This window comes from Vanellus vanellus (assembly GCF_965231255.1).
Source record: "Vanellus vanellus genome assembly, chromosome: Z".
In the NCBI taxonomy this organism is placed as follows: Eukaryota; Metazoa; Chordata; class Aves; order Charadriiformes; family Charadriidae; genus Vanellus; species Vanellus vanellus.
Genome location: NC_138908.1, coordinates 86593088 through 86614954, shown reverse-complemented (window position 1 = coordinate 86614954; position 21867 = coordinate 86593088). Strand labels below are relative to the sequence as shown.

General features: G+C 49.2%; 1 protein-coding gene across 3 annotated transcripts; it reads right to left on the bottom strand.

The window, feature by feature from the left end:
- Positions 1 to 221: 221 nt before the first annotated feature.
- On the bottom strand, positions 222 to 21150 carry MAPK4 (mitogen-activated protein kinase 4; the record flags this gene model as incomplete). Of its 3 annotated transcripts, none has more annotated exons than XM_082497796.1 (5): positions 222 to 909; positions 2725 to 2926; positions 5064 to 5225; positions 10696 to 10861; positions 20605 to 21150. In XM_082497796.1, 5 exons carry the CDS (start codon positions 21148 to 21150, stop codon positions 222 to 224), a joined length of 1764 nt encoding a protein of 587 aa, XP_082353922.1. The 3 variants fall into 3 exon arrangements, with proteins under 3 accessions (XP_082353922.1, XP_082353923.1, XP_082353924.1); XM_082497797.1 differs by having other exon boundaries at positions 10717 to 10861; XM_082497798.1 differs by having other exon boundaries at positions 5070 to 5225; positions 10717 to 10861.
- Between the last annotated feature and the right edge of the window lie 717 nt (positions 21151 to 21867).

The window sequence follows — 21867 nt, the reverse complement described above, 5'->3', positions numbered from 1 at the left end:
AGAAACTCAGTATTTCATTCACACCTCTTGATTCCCTTAAAGGTATTTCTAAGGCATCAAAAGGGGCATGTGGTTTGTGCTTGCCTTTTCAGAAAAAGGCATTCGGTATAGCGTAAAAAATGGATGCTCAATGACAGACAGAAGCCACTCGGCCCCAGGCAATGGCCACACCATCAGAGAGGAACAGGGGGATACAGTGGGGTTGACTGGGCATGGGTTCCTCACCATCGCTCTTTCTGGTACACCTCTGTTTGTACAATCTCACCGGGGTGCTCAGATATGCAGGCCCCGTTGATGTCATTGAGCTTGTTGTCTGGAAGATCCTCGGGTTTTGTGCAAAGTTTCAGTGCCCTGGAGATGAAGACGTCCAAGTTAAACTCAGGGTCTGTTTCACTGTTCACCTCTGTGGGTTCTTTGTGGAGATGGTGAGGAGAAGATGGCAGGCTCCGTTCCTGAATTTCCGGAAGAGGACTGGAACACTCGAGACCCACCTGCGTGCTCTTTACCCACTGAGCAATCTCCAGAAAGAGGTTGGATGGTTCTTCTTCCAGGGATAGCTCAGCTGCGGGTGCTATGGTTGCTCTTTTCCAGTGGGATAAATCTAAAATCAGCTTGGGCTCTGAGTAATGATGGGGCTTATTGTCTCTCCACAGCAATTTGTCCAAGTAGGAAGGCGACCCCACTTTGTAATCACACGATTTCCCGCAATCGGCATCAAATACTCGGTCCATGGATGAGTGGGATAGCTCCAAGAACCTCTCCGAGCTGCTCTGGGAGTATTTCCGTGGATCAACCTGTGCTTCTTCAGCGATGGATTCAGACCCTGCCCGGGGGTCCCGCTGAACCTCATCCATGTCATGGTATTTATCATGTCTCCACTCCAAATCGGAGGAGAGGCTTACGTGATACCTGCAAAAGACATGCTGCTGTTAGACACTCGGACGACGGCTTCATTAGAAACAGCAGCGCTCAAGCAGATGTGCATGCTGCTGCTGCTGCTGCTACTTTTGCCTTTGTCTCACTAATATACCGCTTACAGATCTCTAAGTTTTTATTAATATTAGAGACCTATTTCTTGTGTGTTAAAAAAGGCAGAGGGGATGAGTAATTTATCAAGAGTCTGAGATGGGAGGAGTAGTGGGGATAAAAGCCCAACAACCAAACCAACTGTCCCCTTCATTTAGCCCATCATCACCTTCCCTCCACTTGGGATTAAAACATGATTAACAATATTAATAATCAAACTGTTCCTCAGACCCCAGACAGGCACCTACAGTGTGAGAGCTCCTTGTTTGTTGCCATAAAAGTAAAAAATATGAGCTTAAATCCCCACTGAGATTGGACATCACCAATTTACTCCGACGTCGTGGACCAAGAGCATCCCCAAAGGATGCAAAGTTCTCAAGGCAGCTGAACTCCCTGGATTGCAATTACCTGACAACACCCATTCTTTTCAAAGTGACATCTAATTTACTGGTTCCTAACTGAGCTATCTTTAAAAGATGTGTTATCCCAGGTATTGGGGCTCTACGTCCCAGCAATGAAACGCTCTTCAGTTTCCACAATATCATTTCCCGTTTCTAAAACACTGGGCTCATGTGGCAAAATTTACAGCCCTATAGCAAATGTCCCCAGCTGGGCGGCAGGACCAACAGTCTAGGTCCCAGCTTCTTGTGTCACACCAAGAAATATAAAAGCCAAGAGATAACAGGGTGACAAGGTGACCTCCTGCAGGTGATTTGCTGCTTTGGGGGACTGTAACTGCCAGGGATGCCAGAGCTGTGGGCACTGAAGATAGATATCCTGAGAAAAGCTTCCAGCTTTCCTCTACCTAATTTACCCGGTTGTCCTCCCCAGCCTCCATCTGATACTTGTTCACTCAGGCAAAGAGATTAATAATAGCGAAGACAAGGGATTTCTTTAGATTATTTTTTCAATGCTGGTGAAATGTAGCGGATTAAGAAGGCGAGGAGATTTAATTGCTGTACAGAGAGGAACAATGCCGCAGACATCTTCAGCCAGCTCACTCTGCTCAGCTGGAAGGAGCTCTACGGGAAAGTGAACCTAGTTAATTCTTAGCTGTTTATTTTGTCCTACCTGCTCCAGTACTGGGACTGGTCTAGTAACTGGAGTAATCATCTAGGACACGAGAAACCTCAGCTCAAGGCTTTGATCTGCTCTAAACTTTCTGTGCAACTCTTAGCAAAACATTTAAAAACACAATTAAGGATTTTTATTTTTTTTTAAAGGACCCCAGGTCTGGGGCCTCTGGGGCCTATGCGCCTTGAAAAGTGAGAAATATAGGGCTCTAAATCAGGCCCGGTCCCCGAAAGGTACAAGAATTACATTATTTTATAACTGGTATTGTAGGGACAGAGGACAGAGGGGAGAACCGTAGCGTCATTTAAACAGATGTAACTCAAATGAAGACAATATAGGCTGTTAATAAAACCAAGAGCGGAAAGATATACAGTGACTTGAACATGCAGACTCAACATCTCTCCCCGTGGAAATTAATGATGAACCTCTCGTTGGCTTCAGCAAGGTGCCAGCTTGGGCTAGAATTACAATACGGCATAAAGAAGGAAAAGCGGGTGTCTTCTGTGGGTCTGGAACATGTGTGACTTAAATCCGATCAAAAGCAGGTCAGAGACCCATCAGCCAAGTTCTGCCTAAAGAATTTAAGCCAGCATCTGATCTCTGGCCCAGCCCTGGGTACTATACCTGTCCCAGTTAGACAGCTGGCTCTGGTTGGCTTCCATCAGTAAAATATCATCAATCTCATCCTCAATCCGGAACGGATGCTGAGATACCGGTTCATCCTCGGGGCAGGAATACGGACTCATGTAAGGATGCTGCAGACCCATCTCAGCCGTTAATCGATCCATAGGGTTAAATGTCAGTATTTTCTCCAGAAAATCAATAGCTGTGAAGCAGAGAGAAACAAGCTCACTAATTCCTCAAAAGCAAAACCAGCTTCCTTTCCAGGACAAGCCTCATGAATCCCCCATAACAAAACCCCTTGAAGTAAGGAAGGAATTAAAGGTCACATCCCATGTGCATCTAAAATGGGCATTTCTGTCCTTGCTGCATCCATCTCACCCCCCATGGGAGCCGTGTGCTTGCAGTGGAGCAATCCTGCAGCCTGCAGGTGTCACTTCATCTAGCAAGACAGGAGAAATGACTGTGAGACCATCACACCTCCCCAGGACAGTATATACATGTTATACCCAGTGCTGTGAGCCCGGGCCAGAACGCTAAGCTCGTACCCCAGAAAGACCTCTGGACGGTGTTGGGATTTGATTTCACGCTCTCAGATCCATTCGACAAACACGATGAGTTTCCGACAACTGATTTCACATCTTCACATGCAGCTGAAGCGGGATTAGACTTAAAATGCAATTTTTAAAAGTCCTCAGCATGACCAACATTATGAAATTATTTTGCTCATTAATATTTAAAGATTTGTGAGTGCCTAAAATTATTTTAGAAAGACTATGGAGCATGAACTCTTTGTACGATGATGGAGGAGAAAATTAAGTACAATTAAAGTGACTAGAATTAAATCTAAACATTGAAGGTTTGTTGTGATTCCTTTGATGATTCCTTTTACTGAGGTTATGTGAAAAGATCAAATCCCGTCATTAAAGATGTTGATGAAAATTCAGCTGATTCTCGGTGCGTGGAAGAATCCCCTCGAGTTCAGATAATACAAATAGGAATATGCCTTTCTTCATTTACAACTTTTGCATTGCACCTTCAGAAATACCCCCATGAAAGATGTAATTGCGTGAATGGGACCGTTTCTTTAGGGTCAAAATCACTCAGCAGAAAGGAAAGGCCGTACCTATTGCCTCAGTGCTTAAACATTAACCAATATCCGATTGTCTCCCACAGGATTATTTCATTGCTTGGACTAATTAAGTAGGAAGGAATCAATAGCTTCATAAGGTCACTGACTGCGGGCAAGAAGCATGGTGGAGCGATATATTACGAGTTATGTATTACGATATATTATGGGTCAGAGAGGCAGGAAAATGTCGATGAATTATGTAAGGGGCGCAGGTGACCTTTCTTCCCGCAGTAATGACAGGGAATAAATCCGTTCCTGCTTGCCGGAGGCTGACGTGGTCCCTGGGTAACCCGGGCCGATGGGTATCGCGCTGCCAAGGCCATATAGCAGTCGTCTCACAACGAAGAGTTACGCCAGCAAACATAAGCCGGGCTTGGTTTTGACGTCTTCCCAAAGCAGGTGGTCAGGTCCACCAGCCAGGTTTAAGCCTTGGAAGGAGCTCAGAAGAGCTGATGTGCCCCAGTCCACACTGCTCAACTCTGGCTGCCGCCCTGTAAGATCTCACTGCCTACAAAGCTGCTCCAGGCAGAAGTTCAGGTCCTAATGCCTGCGGCAACAACAGCTTTAGCCAAAGGAGGAAAGTGGCTGAAGTGGTATTCGAGCTTTGCAGGCTGTGACAGCCCAACACAAGTGATGTCCAAGCCTCGGCGTGCTTGGATGTTTCCACCTGTAGCAACCATCTCATGGAGTTCAGATATTTGTAGAGTAAAAGCATTTATTTTCTTGTACTGTACAATTGTGTTCATGCAAAAAGCTGAGCAAGAAAGTGAAGAGGGCTTGAAAATAATGTCTGGGCTGAACCCTCACTTACAGCTCCAAAAGAGGAATGGGAAAGGAGGGAAGCAAGGCTAGCATGAAAGGGATACGCCTTGGAAGTGTCTTGGAATCATCTTGGAAGACTATTTCACCCTTGTTTCTGTACAAGCTACTGGCGAGAAAGCTACTGCATCATGACTGCTGTCTCACAGCCCATGTGTTCCCTGGTGGGATGGTGAGCAGGACGTGGGGGGACAGCAGTGGGGACGCATGAGCTCCAGGTGGGACCATGCATTGCAAAGCCCCAGATATCTGAATCCAATTCACCAGTGTTTGTGCACTTGGCCTTAGAGGAAAATTCCTATGACTCCCTAGCGAAACAGGTCTGACAACATGGCAGCCGGAGGAAGTCCCAGGAGAAGGACATTGCCAAAGCCAGCGGGCACTATGGTACCTTCACTGTCCACTTCAGGGAGCAGCTTGCGCAGTGGCTTCCTCACTTCCCAGGTGCTGTTGATGAACGTGGGCATCACTTTGAGCAGCTCCTCCTTGTCTTCCTCGTGGATAACAGGGATCGTCTCCAGAATGAGCTGCATCTGTTCCAGCTCGTGACCTCCTACACAGGGAAAAAAACAGGCAGTGAGATGAGACCCAGAAGTTAAACTGGGAGTGGTGGAGGAGGTGGTATTATTGGCCACCCTCTTGCATGGCCGCCCCTCTGAAAGGAGCCATGTCACCGCAGCACCACATCTCCTGCCAGCCCCTCCACGCTGATGCATCCCCACATCAGCCAGCACTCTTTGCTCCAAGGAAAATGTGGTGGGACTTCCAGCTGGGTCACCTCTTTCTGAGGGTGAAAGAGTTAACCTAGATAATTTGCCCTCCTGGTGTAGTCACCCCAAGGTTGTCTGCGCAGCTTTTCGACTAATTTGGCCATCTATTTAAAATGGCTACGAAGCAGAAACTGTACCCGACTGAATCATGGGGCATGAGAGCTATCATCCATTGGTGGGGTCCATCCTCCCAACAGGAAAAGGGTTTTTCTGACTGGGTCCCACCTGGCTGCTGGGCACCAAGTCAAGGCTCTGATGGTGACGATCCCCACAACTGCTAGGAGCAATCATATCTTTTTTAATCCTTTTCCTTCAGGATGTATTTATCCACGCATCCTTAAGCCCCTGCTCAGGACTGACTACCAGTCAGTGAGAGGAGAGAAGCGGCAGTGCCAGCGGAGCAGAGCCAACCACCTCATTAATGAACGTTAATCCTATTCTTTACCGTGCTATTGGATGTGACCAAGAGCTCCGCAGCTGATTTCCAGCTTCCTACATGTACAGAGAAGCAGCCTGGCAGAAATACCGAGTCGTGCTATTGATTTTCTGTCTGCCAGAAGCACCGGTTATAAATATTCTGTCGTTAGAGGAAGGACTATCCATTAAGACAGCGAACTGGCTGGGGTGGACAAACCAACCAGGATTTTTTGGCCACCAAGCCTCTTGGTATGCCACTGATAGATTTCAGGCTGCTTCACCAGCAAGCAGCGCCCGGATGATCCACAGCAAGAGGATTGAATCCCATTTGCGGCACAGCACTTCCGATCAGTCCATAGGGAGGGTGGAGAGGTCAGCTTATAGGGGATGCTGGAGGCCATTGCTGGTGGACCTTTGGAGGTCCCTGGAACCAGACCTTTGGAGGTCCCTGGAACTCTGCAGGGGCTGCCCATCCCAGCCCAGAGCTCCCTGTAGGCCTGCAGGTGGTTTCCAGACTCACATCCAGACTCACATCCAGCTGACCCCAAACACACACTTGCTTGGGCAAGGGAAGGTCCAAGCATCAAGGTTGGGAAAGGGTCTCTATCAATTATGGCCTCATCACTCCAACAAGGTTTGGTTCAATGCAGTCGTGGCCACTTTCACCCCGAATGGCAGAGCACCAAGCCAGGACATGGCAATGAACTTAGAGAACCCCAAAGCAGCACTGACATTAACATGGCTGGTCACCATCACACCACATATCTGCTCAGAACAAAGCCTCAGAAGATCTGAGCAATAGGAAAAGCAAAAAAAGACAGAGGGACACCCTCCTAATATCAATCCTGGGCAAATGAATTCACTTTCCTACAGAAAAACTAGTTTTAGGTCACCTAGAGGTTCACATCATGGCTCCAGGAGAAACTAAAGATGACCACCAGGAAACAAACACCTTGTTAGTCAGGCTAATTCCCAAACTGTGATCAAAAGTACAGGGTATTAAAAGTCCCAAAGGCATTGTGGCTGTTCTCCTCTCAGTGCAGCTCCAGCCACTGCTCACTGAAGGTACCCGGCAGCCGAAAGGCACCGGGTTTACTCACATAAAGAAGCTGCTAACGGAACACAGGAAGCACTGAATTATCGCTCTCACAAACCCAATTCCCCACCATTATCCTCTATTTATGTAATTCCTAGGGACCTTCTGGAGGCATTAATCCTTGAAAAGAAAAACATGAACTACAGGCAAAATAAACGCAATGTGCTGTCGTTACCGAGGAGAGAACAAGGAGCTCTGCATCATGTTTTGGAAAAGGGAACCCTTCCCCGGGCTTGTGGCCAAGCCCCGGGTGAGCACCCCAAGCTCTGCTGGTGAATTCTCTGGGAGCAAGCACCGATCCTATGGGAAAAGCCACCGCGCCACCTCCCAGCGCTCAGTCATGGGCACGGCCCCGCTGGTAAACCCCACGGAGATCTGTGAGGACAGGTGGATTTTCTTTTTCTCCTATTTTCTCTTGTTTCCACTGGTGATGCTTCGGCAGCAGAGGGTGGAGAGGTCACTGGAGGGAGCTGTAGCTACTCAGTTACAGATGCTCTTCCCCATTTTCCACACTGCTCGTGGTGGGGGGCCTCTCTAATGGTCTGCAAACCAGGTTTTAGCTGTTGGAGACACGCTACGCTCCTGCGAGCTTTGGGTTAGCCAAATTCTTGTGCCCTCCCGGAGCTCTGCCAAACCGAAAGCTGCTCCTGCCACCACATTGCCCAGAGAAGGGGCTGCGAGGAGGGTAAGGGGACTGGGGGTCCCGCTCTGCCGGGCACTCGATACCTTGAGTAGCAGAATGAAAGCAGTGAGTGACATCTATTCCTAATAACCGATCACCTCAATTTAACTGCGTTGCTTAAGGACTTCAGACAGACTACTGAGTTAATTATATTGACTTATGCTAAGCTCCCAATTTAAATTGTACTGCTGACGCATACTCAAAAAACAATTTATCCAGTGTAAGGCAATTACTGGAGGTTTGCAACTTTCTGGGAACTACATTGCTGTTATTTCCCACGGGGTGTTTGCCGGTGACCCAGGACTCTCTGAAAGCCTCGTCCTGCAGCCCCGGAGTGTGGCTGCATCTGGTCAGGGACAAACTCCTTCTCTCAAGCAAAGAGGAGAAAAGCAAAAGCAAAAATGAGCCCCTGCTGTCATGCAACTGTTTGCCAGTTTTAGCTATTCTGAGGTTTGGGGGTTTATTCTCTTCCTCTTTGGACACCAGCAGATGAAAGAGGGTATGCGGCATGGGACACCATGGACACCCTGCCCCGCTGCTGGGCTCCCACCCCAGCTCTTCTTTACTTACTGGTATAGGGGGAGGCCAGGAAAATGGGGCACGGGGTCAGGACCTTCCTGTAACAACTCCACGGACTATTTTTTAAAGCAACCTGAAAGGAATATGAATTTTGAGTTTTGGTTTTGATCCCCACCCATTAAGTAAGGATCCTGCCGTCATCTGGGGGCTTATTAAGCGATTGCACAGGGCTGGAAAGGAGAGAAGCAGGAATGCTCACATACTTGTCTGGCCGAGTCCAGTCTGTGATCTGCCAAATCCCATCTCCTGAATCTCTAACCTGCTGTGTACCCTCAGGAACCAACCAGCAAAGTCGGGTCCCATATGGATGCCCTCGGGCATCTCACCCGGGGCAGCCGGGACAGGACTGATCTCACCTGTAGCCACGTGTAACACCAGGATGGGCACTTCAGCTTGTTCCCTGAGTGCTCTTTATGAGCAGTAGTGGAAAAATAAGTATTTCTAAGGCACAGTCTCAGCTGAAGGCAGAGAGCTAACAGAGGCCAGATGAATCACATCCTGGAGCTGCCTTTGCCTCTGTCTTCACCATGACAGGAGCTTTAAGGACCAGCTCAGACACCTAGGCAGTAGATGGCTGGTGTCAGCCAAAGTAGCTTCTATCCCTGGGATCCACAAACAGCACAAAAACCAAGTTGGGGCTGAGAGAAGGGTCAAGCACAGTTTGGAAGGCCAGGATAAAGACAAGTGCTTGGATGCTCTGATGGGGACAGCCAGAGAAGGACACGGACAAGCCAGTCTGTTTGACATGAAGAGCAAGTACAGGAAAAGAGAGATTGACTTATTATTAAAAAAGGATTTCCCTGGGGCTGCAGCTACACCCAATTTAACATGAAGCAGCACGGTCCTCCGGTCTGGTGCAATTCCTGCAGGACTGGGACACTGCTATCTGCTCTGGGGTTTGCTTCTGCTGCTCTGGTTCACCCGGGGCTAGTTCTAGTCTGGTGCCCTGGACTGGCAGAGCCTTGCCTCTGCCCTGGAAAGACATCGTCCAGTTTGTTCCCACCCAAAAAGCTCAGAGACCCTTCCATGGTGCAAACCACAGCTCGGCAAGGGGAGGCAGCTGGCAGAGCTGCCTCAGGAGCTCACTCATGTGCAGCATCTCCCAGCAAGACCAGAAAATGCCCGTGTCTGCAGGGACAAACAGCACATGGAGACATCCCCACCCCTGGAATATATCCCAGGGAGGCAGCAGGAGTAGCCAGGTCCCTGGACTCAAAAATTTTGAGGAGGGGAGACCAAGGACAAGAGGAAGGAAGGATAATTTTAATGTTCTCTTCTGCTTAATTTTCAGCTTTCACAAAAGAAACATGGAAGCTGCAAGTGGGAGCAGGGAGGGAGCAACAGAGCAGCTGCAAACACCGGCTGCGTAGCTCTGCGGTGCTCTGAAATACTTGTGAAGAAAGTGTCCTTCTCCATTATTAATGGGTCTAATTATTTATTTACACAACTCTGCAAACAGCTGCTCACAAAATGCGTTAAACCTTGTCATTTAAAACACTAACGGGCAATGGTAGAGACAACCAAGGAGGAGAATCGCTGCAGACTTTGGGCAGGGAGGCAGCTTCTTTGATAGGCAGAGTGGTGGCTTCATTCCTGAATGAATGGCTCCGCGTCCCAGCTTGGGAAGCACAGCTTTGCACCCCACAGTAGCTTTTTTGGAATTGTATTAAATAAAGATTTGCTTCTCAAGAACATCAGAGTTGAGCTTTAAATGCTGCCCTGGTAATAATGCACTCCTTGATGGAGCTTTTTTTGTCTCCTTTTCCTTGCACTGCACCTTTACAATTCCAATATCCGCTTATAGGAAAATCCTGAAAATGGCTGAAAAATGGGTAGTGGCATTGAAATGTCTTCCCTCAAAGAAAAGAAATACCTTGAGGACACCAATCACACTTAAAATCCATGACAGAGCACAAACCTCTTGGGACAGGGCTACATTATCTCATGTCCTTATACTTCACCCTACAATATTTTTTTTCATTCTCCCTCCCAACAAAACCCTCTTATTTTCCGTTGGAAACCCTGAAACAGAAAAAGGTTTTGTTGTTTCATCAGAATTGTTCTTTGTTTGGGGTTTTGCTTTTGGCAGCAGACCATCCCTGCCCAGCAAGGCTCAGCACAGAGGCACCGCCGACTCCGGCCAGCCTCGGGCACCCCACCGGACGGTGGCTTCCCAGTGGGCGCCATCACACCCGTACCACCACGTGTCCATCCCAGACAAGCGCAATAAGGCAGAGTGAAGATCAAGACGGTAACTCCTCTCCAGCCCCAAGGGCCTGTCTATACCAGGGGAGTTTGCACCAAACAAGGGATCTTCTAACAGCAGAGTGGTTTGCTCTGGAGACAGCTCTCATGTCTAATAACCAACTGTAGGATCCCTGTAGTGATGTTGGCTACAAAGAGAGGGGAATTCCCTCTGCCGTGCTAAAAAGCCTTTGAATTGGGTAGCAAGGAAAGAGGGAGGGAGGAAAAAATTAATCAATGGGAGCCAGAAACCTACCAGCAAAGAGCATCCTTCCCGTCAGCATCTCAGCCAGGATGCAGCCAGCTGCCCACATGTCGATGGCTTTGGTGTAGTTGTTCGGTGAGAGGAGGAGGCGAGGGGAGCGATACCATTTCGTTACTAAGCCTTCGGAAAGGTAACCCTGAAAAAGCAGAAACAGAGATGTCAGCAACCTTGCAAGAGAGCTCCTCTGCTCCTCCATGGTCAGCCCATGCTTCCCACTGTGGCCCCACCATCGGATCCTGCAGAGAAACCTGCCCAGCACGCTTGCAGGGAGAAAAGAGGTGAGATATACACCACTGGAAACAGAGATGCTTCAGTGCTCCAGGAGGCAAAGCGCTTGCTGCTCCCCAAAACCTCATTTGCTGTTCGTCACCGTGATATTGAAGCACCTTCTGCAAAGGACAGATGGCTTTAATAGCACAGATTTGCAGATCACACCTGCAAAAGTTATTTCGGGTCACTGTTAGAGGACTTAGAGGTATTATATAAATCCCAGTTCCACCATCTGAGACATTTTGGAAGTTAAGCACATTATTTAAGTACTGTGCTGGGTCCCAGCTATAACCCAGCAGTGTGTGAAGGAAGCCTTTCCCAGTTCAGTACCCCAAGCACAGCGCTTAGATTTCCAAACATTACCAGTTTGCAATTTCTCTTGATTCCATCTCTAGTTAATCCTATATCTATAGTCCCTCCATAGCTACCTAAACCACTAGTAACCGCAAACTATGTACCACTGAATTCCCATGGATCCAACTCCCAGCACTGATGCTGAAAATGAGTTTTCAAAGGGTACAAGGGGACACAAGACCAGACCAGAGGCGGCACGGGGAGCACACAGGGCTCCCGAGCAGGCAGCACCCAGAGGATGCTCTCAGCCAGATCCAGCCTCGCACAGACACCAGGCGAGTTTACCGCATCTGCGTCCTTGGGATGCTGCTGCAGTGAACCCCGCTTCAGTTTGGGGCATGTGCTGGAAACTGCGGATGAGCCCATGCAGCATCTCACAGGGGAGAGATGTAGGATCTCGTAATAAAGAGGAAAATGAGGGAATAGGCAGAAAAACAGATTTACGGAGGAACATGTCTACCGCGTGGAAGGAAAGCCTCCTGGACCAGCAGATGTCTCAAAGCATCGCCGAGCGGGTAACAGCCCCGTGAGGGCTCCTAGCCAAGACTCTTGAAAATAAGACGCCACGGGATAAGTGGGAAAGCCCTTTCGGGGATGAGCTACCTGACGCAGAGCTAGGAAACCCTGCCCTTTCTGCTCTGAGCCTGAGTCCTGCCTAATAAATCCTCTCCCTCCCTCGCCGCCCAGCCGCTGGGGCCCTGGCAACACTGTAGGCAGGTGGGTGACGTGGGGCAGGTCCCCGTCCTCCGTCCTACTTTGCTTCCAGTGAGGATGGTCAATTGGGATGCTTGACCCGGTTTTAAAGGAGATGGCCTCAGCTGAGCCCCACAGGACAAAGATCGAGCACTGTCGTCTCTTTGGACCACAGCCCTCCCACTCCTGAACTCACCCGGGAGATTTAACACAAGTGCCAAGCACTCAGAAGCTCCCGCAGAAATCAAGGGGATGCGTTCAATCCTGGAAATAACGCTGGCATCGTAAGGGATGTCCCAGCGCCCCTGGCTTCGCTTGCCAGCCAAGCTCCGGATGCGCGGGCGCCATGCCGGGGTTGGACATGAATGGTTATTTCATCAGGATAACGTAGGAATATTCATAAGTGGCATTTTCTATATTAAATATAATGCATTAACAGAATGAGGTAGCCTGAAACGCAGTAGAAAAGACAAAATAAAATTAAATTATAAAGTTGAATTGTATTTAAATGCCATGATGCATTTGGAGAGTATCAAAATGCAATGACAGCATGAATACAGTTCATATAAAAACTCAGTTAAAAACTCCATCCTACCTGATATAGTTTCATAAACTGTTTTCAGTTGCAATATAACTGCACGTGCATCCTTGGGGATGTTATGGGATACATCTCCCAGCCTAATGCGAGAGCAGTGCACCATCACAAACACTGCGAGGTCTGTAATGCTCCTCTTCTCCCAAAGCAGGTTTTTGTTCCAATTTCCAAATGTGCAAATCATCAAGCTTTTAATCATAACGAGTTTGCTTTTCAAAGAACATTTTCATTTTGGTCTTCTTAAGATAAGTTCTAATGGAGACTGATTAGCCGAGAAGTTTCATTTAATGCTGTTATATTTTTACTAATGCTGCTGAATCGGAACCGGCACAAAAGCCCCCAGGCATCATCCGATCAGACCACTGCTTTTCAGCTACTGCAATTATTCCCAACATTCGTATTTATTGGAAAAATCCTAAGAAAACAAACTTTGGGGATGGTGATATAGGGCAATTCTCGGCTGGAGTAATTTCCTCCCTTTTCCCAGCAAAGGAATGCCAACCTCCTTACAGATTTAATGCTCAGTTCATACAGTTCTCCTCTCTGACAGCAAGATGGATTTGAGTTCTTGGAGGTGTGTGCACCATGAAAAATGTATGAGCAATATACTGCACATCTATATGTTGCAACAAGCCAAACCTTTACCAGGCACCTCTCATGTATTGGAGAAAATTCCCTGCAGAAACTGACTATTTTGGACACATTTTCACCCCCTCCCCTGCTGTGGGAGGTTACTGGTGGTAATTAATTAGCAGCGCTTCTCATTGCACTTCCCTCTTCTGTTACCCATCACTGTGTATTTGACTGTTGTCTCCCTGCTTTCACCTGCTGAATAACCCAGACCATTGGGTCACACACCACCAAGCCCAGGAACGACCTGTGGAGAGGAGCAACCTACAGCTTCTCTCCATCCCACTGACTCGTGGACCATACAGCTGGACCTCCCCCTGCTTCCCGTGGCATTCCGCTGCTGGGCTCTGGGTTATCCCTCCTCTTCCTCAAGGGGAAAATACTGAGAAGGGAAGTTTGAAAATCAAGACTTTTCTGACCCAGCCCGAGGTTCTCTGATGGGAGCGGCAGGAGGTGCTCCCTGACCGGGCAGCACAGCATCCCAGTCCTGAGTGGCTTACCCAGCCTGAACACCTACATCTGCTCTGCCTCCATGGCAGACAAAAACATAGCCTAGATTTTTATTTTTATATTAATACGCAAGATGAGTTCCTGTCCTACCACCTGGAGGAAGTAACCATAGTCCTGTGGACTATCAAGTCCTATGGAGAAATACCACCACAGCTTTGGGAGCTGGGATCACGCCATCGCTGGCACAGCCGCAGGATGCTGGGGTAAGGATCCACCTAAACCTGGCTTAGGTACGGGCTCAGCTCTTACCTGCGGTGCCAAGACCTACACGAGGGCAGCAGCTGTGCCAGGATGCAGAGCCTGAGCACTTCCAGCCATCACCTATGCAAGGCACGGGCTTTAGCACAAGAATTTCACCATTTATGTAGATTCAACCAGACAGAAAGACCAAGAGCAGAAGCATATTAATTAGTTCTAACTAAGACAGAACATCCATCTTCACGACAGTTTTCTGTGGATTCAGCATAGCCCTTTCTGAACTGAAGAACTGCTGGAATCTCTTTAAAAAACGATATAACAGAGTTAATTTAAAAACAGAATTATTTTCAAGTCCAAGGCTTGCTCTCAAGCTCTCCCACACTATTTTTTTTGCAATTTTCAAGTATGATTGTCCTGCATCTCCTCTGCTCCCGCGGTATTGTGCGGGAACAGCTCAGGCAATCTATACAGGTGCTGAATTCACTACAGGTAAGATAAGCATCAAGTTGTATCAAACAGCACAGCAAGGAAACTGAAAAGGAAAGAAGAATGAATGCTTTTTCTAATCTTTACACAACATGGATTTTGTCTGTTGCTTGTAACACCAGAAGGAAAAAAAACAGTTCTAGGCAGGCGCGGGTGCTGCTGCATCCCAGTGTCATGGTGGTCATGGCACGCTGGACCACCTGCAGCCCGAAGGATGCTGGCACAGCACGGCAGCACGTGGGGAGCACAGCAAGACCCACCAGTGCTCCGAAACAACCATCGGCCAAGCTGGGAGCTCCTCCTTGGAGCTGGAGGGACCAAGGGCACATCTCCTCAAGGCTGATGCCAAAATTCAGGATCCCACCTGTGGCAAACCAAGCAGCCCCTAACGCCACAGCCCAAAGCCTCTCCTGAGGCCTCTCCATCTTTCTGCACTCAAAAAGCTACAGAGTTGCTTGCAAACTGGAAGTCCAGCCAGATCCAGCCACAGCCTGTGTATCCGTGCCTCCATCCACAGCCAGGAATGGGACTCCTGCTGCTGCATCCGCGGGAGCCGGGACGGCTCCTGCTGCAGGTGGCTGCAGTGCCAAGGGGGGAGAACTCAAAATAGCACCAACCCCAAGCTTTTGGAATAATCTCGGTGCAGCAGCAGGCTGCTGCCTCTTCACAGCATGGTTTTTAGCCTTATTTTTTAAAAAGCAGGTAGGGCAGTTCTAGGACAGGCCAGGAAAGGCACCGGGTTTGCAGGAATGTTGCTCCATAATAAAATAATCGACCTGCTGTTGTGCACGGCTCCAGCAACGTAACGTGTGTTCTCATCATTTTGGGATGACAGAGAGCATTTATTTCAGGAGCACAGATTATTATGGGCTTCATGAGAGGAGAGGGAAGGAGAATAACAGAGTTGGGGTCACAGTGGGGAGGCTTGGTGCTGGCTGCATGGGGCCACGTGCAGCTGCCCCAGGGTTGAACACAGAAGGTGGTCACCTCCAGGATAAGTATGGAGCAGCGTCCCACATCCTCATCTCCTTTGAAGACCTTCTCATGATGACCCACCTAGGAATTGTATTGTTTTACTGGATGAACTGGAAGCTATTATGTTTGCACTGATCAGCAAGTACAAAATGAAAGGAGGACTTCAAAGGTTTGAAGATATTCTGGAAACTATTTAGATTTTCCCCTAAAAGGGCTGCCACACCCTCCCTAGCATGGAATTTCTGCCAATTAATGCTTTAATTAATGTTGCAAATAGGCAAAGGTAGAGAGAGCTCCCTGGCAGCCCCATGTAGATGCCCCCAAGCTCTTTGGGGCACCAGGCAGAGCCCCCAGACCCCTAGAAGAGGTGATATGACTGTCTTTACAACACGGGCAGGCTACGGAGTGCCCCACTTCACCGCCTTGTCGCCTAAGAGATTCAGCAAGTCTCCGTGTCCCCGTATAGCAGGTATTTCTGTTGTATTCTCCAGGTGGGACCATCCCAACCCAACAGCTTCTCTCTGACCAGCGCCGGGTGACACACCACATGGGATGCACAGCCAGGCCTGAGTCTGCCCTCCGAAACATTTATTAGTCTTAAATCTAAACATTCGTTGGTATTTATCCCAATTTTTAATGCTTGACTTTGCTACCTCCCTGCTCTCCCATCCCTCCTGCCCACCATTGAGCTGAGGCTGCTCAAGGAAGGGCAACATCTCACTTTTACACCGCCTTCCTCCCCAAACCTGGGGAGGGAAATCACATCTGGACTCTCCTTTGGAGCCAAAGATACTTATTAGGGCATAAGAGTGAGGATGAACGGATAGATGGGAAGCTAAACACACCCAGGCAGCCTCTGAAGAAATGCAGGCAGGGACTGGACCATGGGGGGAAGGCAGGAAGGTGTAGGGCAAGGAGGACCACGAGGCTGCAGACAGAGGGGGCACTGCAGAGTGCTCCGATGGTGAAGGCAAGACGGTGAAGGCAACAACGTTCAATAAGGAGGTGGTTTATGAAAAGGGAAATGCTTGGCTTTGACTTCTTTACATGAGGACCTCACGGAGGCCAGAGCTGCCCCCTATCTTCATCTCCAACACTCCTCCACTCACCATTTGAGCACCGAGTCGCACAGCAAAGCGTTCAGACCACAAATAGCAGCGACCGAGGAAAAACGGATTAACGTGGAGATGTTCTAGAGGGATAAACAGCAGGATTAGCGACTCTTGGGGATAAAGAGTAGTAAGAAGTAAGAGAAAGGAGCCTGTATGGCTGGATGGTGACAGCATTGGGAAGGGACAGGGTGACAGAGAAAGGGAGACGCACAGGATCATCTCCTCAGGGTCCTCTTCTGCTAGACCTAATATTCTGTGCCCTAAAGAGATGTTTGCAAGTACATGAGCACTCAGGGAGCTTAGAAGCAGGTTTATCTGAGACAGGGCTAAAATTTAAGCTGTTGGGTCTGAGCAGCCTGTGAAGGTGTAGACCCAGATCTGAACTTGACCTTGGCAACCTGAAATCCATCTCATTTGCTACTGGGAAGTTTCAAACGAACAGATGCCCCCGTGCTGCTCTTACCCCATGGAGAAAGGGATTTAAGCAGCAAACACCGACCAAATGTTGGGAGAAACGCAAGCAAAGCTGCTCTGCTTTAAAGCTGGTGAAGACCAGCACCCCGCTGTGGTCCAGGGCACCTCCCAGAGTAGGAGAGCTCTCTCTTTCCCGCCAAATTATCCTAATTAAACGGTTGCCTGCTGCAAGCCATGTAAACAAGACCCATTGCCAAGTCAGGGCTATTATTTAGATGGTATATGTATTTCTAAACCGTGCTTAAAACTCTGCTCACAATCTGCCACAGTTATTATTTGCCATTTTAGGACTCAGCAGGATTGTTTGGGATAAGAAACGTCGGGTCAGAAGAGCTGTGACCTTTCAGACAAACAGCAACACACAACCTGCAATTTTTCATGGTAGCAAACCCCAGCCATTTGTCTAAGCATATTCCAGACACAAAACATCCCAAAGGAAAAAAATCCAAGCACTTAAGATGACCCTTCCTTGCCACAAAAGCTTGCAAGAAAACACTACACTAGAGGTGTAGCTCTGCACTGCCTTCAGAGGTTTGGATCTACTGGGTCTTAACAGCAATTAATTACCCAGGGAGCAGAATTTCACTTGCTTTTGGGCAGCTCTGCATTAGCACCTGCTGGTAGCACCAAAATTCGGGGTGTAAGGATCCCTGTTCTGCTCAATGCCAGTCAGCAGCGGGATGGAGGCTCGGCAGCTTCAGATGTGGTGATGCTCCAGTCCTCTCCTTCTTGCTGATGCTTTCTGCAAGAGCACAGACCAAAGAGCTTATAAATCTGTATGAGCCCTTGAGAAATGTGGAGGTTGAAAGAGAAACACGGAAAGGAATTGATTTTTCTGAGTCATCTGAGAAGAGCTGGAAATCAAAGGCGGGACTGACCCAAGCTCCATCCAAGCCCTCCTGTCGTACCTCTGCCTTTGCAGTGCCCGTCACCCAGCTTCGGGAAACACAGTCCTCCCCATTGCCCGAATTCATGAATAACTGACATTATTTGTGGTGCTGGATGCTCACCGCAGCACTGCTATTTTCAGCTCTGCTCTGGAGCAGTATCCAGGTCTCTCTGCACAGCGGGGCTCTGCCATTTTTTTCACACTGATCTCTCCCACCCCTGGGAGGAATCGGAGGATGTTCGTGCAATGGCATCTTGAAAAGTTATGTCCTACCAAGAAGCTGCAGCCATGGCCACCCTCCTGACAGTGCTTTCCCACTGCACTGGCTGTTATTAAGGTGACAGAGAATTGCTTCGAAAAAACAGTAATTCTGCAGCAGACACGGACAGACATCTCCTACCCTGATCCTGCAATCTCTGACAAGATGATGCTCGTTAAATCAGTGACTTTCTGTATTCACGTAGCGCTGCCGCCTTTGCAGGAGTTTTCTCCAGGAGTAACCCTCCCTTGGGAAAAGCCTCTGAATGCACCTGCCTTTAAAAAAACCCCAACAATCTGCTCACTTAAAAAGCCAGAAGCCTCTTCCTGAGCTGGATAATAACTAACTGGTGAGGAAGGGAGCACAGAAGGGGGAGGCAGCAGTGACAAGGACCCTGCACTCACTGCCCAGTGTCCCTTGAAACTTTCTTCCTTTTCCTCAGGCTCTGTTTCTCCCCAGACCCCAGACTCAAAACCAGAATGGATCAGGGCTCAGCTTCAGGATCTTTTTCACCATCCCTTTCCCTCTTCCCTTCCCTGCCTCCCTGCGCAAAGCAACGGTGCCCAAATCAAAGTCACACCGGGTAGAAACCCCCTGGTAAATGCAAAGCGTGTTTAAACTTCTGCACAGGCACAACGGCGGGTCCATGGGGGACACTGCACTCATCCACACAAGCATCCAGCTCAAGAAAATAGATTTTATCTTATCTTACAATACCTAATAGTAACTTTAACCAGAAACCGGCTGCAGACTGCATCATGTCTATTGGTGCAGACCACGCAATACTTTGCTTTCTCCTGGGACCACGTCGATCTGCGAGCTGGCTGATGAAGCCTCCACCGCTTGAAAGCTCCAGCCTAGACAGCAACCCGCATTAAACATCTGCAACTGCCTTCAAAATCCATTAGCATCAGGACTGCATGTTATGGAAACTTCTCACCCGCTTTCCTTGCCTCTCTCCTTCCCACACTGCCTGCCCGCTGCCACCACAGCCACTGCCCTCACCTTGAGCTGCTCCACCAGTGAAGCCACCACGAGCTGCTCTCAGTTCCAACCTCTCCTGCAAGGGAGAGCCCAGGGGCAGCTCGGCTGTGATGGCCGTGGGATACCAAGTCCCTCCCCAGCCCCCTGTCCCAAGAGAGAGCAACACATCCAGGGCTTACCCCACCAGGAGGGTTTTGCTGCTAGAGACTGCCACGCTGAATTAAATTTGTTAGAGGAAAAATGCAGGTCTTTTAATAGCTGCATTTTTGACTGGGTATAGAACTGGTTTAGCACCTTAAATTATTTTGCAGGGTTTGGCAGCTGCCTGGGAATACGATCTGTTGTGGAGAAGACCACAGCACCCAGGTCACTGATTGCTTGTTCAAAATTGCCGTTCTGGGGGAGTTTCAGCCCTCCTTGGACAGAGGGAGAAAAGCTAGCGACAGCAGCAGGAGAGGAAAACTGAGTCAGTCCCAAAGACACCCCCCCCAGGAGGCAACAGATTTCCCCTACTCAAGGGCAAGTATTTGTTTTCCTGCATTTTGCTTCATTCCTCCTTTCCCTCCTTCTCCATCCCAGCCAGACTGCTGCGGGAAGGCATGTGTGGACCAACGGATGGGATCACAAAGGATGCCCAGGCTGGGGGGCCCAGGGGACTCTGGGCATCCCCTGCCCCGAGCGGGGCAGCAGTGGGGCACACCAGCCTGCCTTGGGCTGCACCCAGCCGCTCACAATTATTATTGCATTATTATAACACAGTATGTAAGCACCAAAAGGCAAAAAAAATTATATATTATTTGGATCTTGACCTCAGATAAAAGAATATGACTATATCTCAAGGACCTATCCCTCTTTCCCTATGATTAAATAAGTGTAATTCAGATGGAGTTGGGTTTTTAAAAAGCCAGTTGGCACAGAAGTGAGGACAAAGACAAGCAGAGCGGCTGCAGACGAGCCAGGTACCCTTTCCATACGCTTCCACTGCGGGGATGAACGGCAGCTTGTGTTTTATAAAAGCGGCAAAGCAAGAAACAGAAAGTTTAGTCATTTAAGTAAAGCGAGCAAATGCACACCTCCCCACCGCTGAGACGGAATAAAATATGTAAGTATATATTTGATACATATGATATAAAGCAATGAAAGGCACCTGAATGGCACCTGAACCCTTGCTGTGCCCTGCTCGGTGCTTGGCAGCGCTGGAGAGGCCTGGGGCACACTCAGCAGAGCTCAACCCACGGGTTTTGCCCAGGAAACGCGTCCTGGCTTGGGGCAGGGAGAGCAACTACCACCAGTGGCCACCCCAGCAGGGCTTACAGCTGCCCAAACAGGCTCAAGGACCAGTTTCTCCAGAGAATATCAACTGCTGCACCCTACACACGTTCAATGCCTCCCCGTGCCGGCTGGCAGCTCGCCAAGAGACCACCGGCCTCGGTGATTCGGCATCGCCTACCTTGTGCGAGTAATGTTGATCCACGATTCTGGCCAGCCCAAAGTCGCCGATCTTCAGCACCAGGTCCTCTGTGCTGATGAAAATATTAGCCGGCTTGAGGTCGCGGTGGAGGACGTTGGCCGAGTGGATGTACTTCAGCCCCCGCAGCAGCTGGTACATGAAGAGCTTGGCGTGCTCCTCAGCGAGCTTCCCCTGCTCCAGCAGCCGCGCCAGGTCCGTCTCCATGTACTCCTGGACGATGTACACCATGTTAAACTTGAAAAAATCCCCGCGCAGGTTGGTGCCCTTCGGCCCCAACACCTCGTACACCTTCACGATGTTATCATGGTCCAGGCGGCGGATGATTTTTATCTCCCGGAAAGCATGCTTCATGCTCCGCGCGTCGCCAATGGTGATCTTCTTCACCGCCACTTTGCGGCAGCTCTTGCTGTCGAGGGCTGACAGCACCAGCCCATTGGCCCCAAAGCCCAAGGGGCGAAAATTAATGAAGCGACAGCCCAGGTCGTACCCATACATGCTGGCGATACAGTCGCACTTCTCTGCCATCGCGGGCTCTGTCTTCTTTGTCACTTGAAAAGCTGGGAGAGTCAAAGGGCTTCCAGATCACAAACGTGGTTTGAAATCAAGTGCCTCATTATTACTTACAGATGCCCATCGCTTCAAGATGACACGCAGATGCAGTGAAAACAGAGGCGAACACACACACATGAATAAAATGTTTTAAACTGGGTGAGAAATCAAGGGCTAGAAGAAACTTTCCAAGCAGCATAGATAAACGCAGTCCAGAGATCTCGGTTATTTTTCTTGAGACTAAAAGATCAGCACTGCTACATTTTTCAGCCACTTTCTTGTTTTCCTTCTCCGATATTCCCAAGATGATGCCGAAATGTGGAGCTCGCGGTGCAGCTGGAAGCCCAGCCCCACGTCCCCGGCGTCTCAGTGCTGGGGCAGCCGGCCAGCCCCGCTGTGGGGCAGAGCCCAGAGCAGACCCATGGCCCCTCCGCTGCCCCAAACCCTCCCTGCCCACAAGTTCTGACAGTGTTTTCCCCACCAGCGAAGCGCATCCAGGCGCTGGCCCGGCTCCCCACCAGTCAGCAAAGCTTCTCCCTTCTTGTCGCTCCCTCTTTGGTATGGACAGACCCCATCTTCCACATCAGCAGATAGAAATCTCGACAGCAGCAAATATTTTGCAGGCCAAAACTCACTTTATCAGCTGCGTTCAGTGCAGTAAGTTTCCACGTTTACAGTTCCAGCACCTTCCCC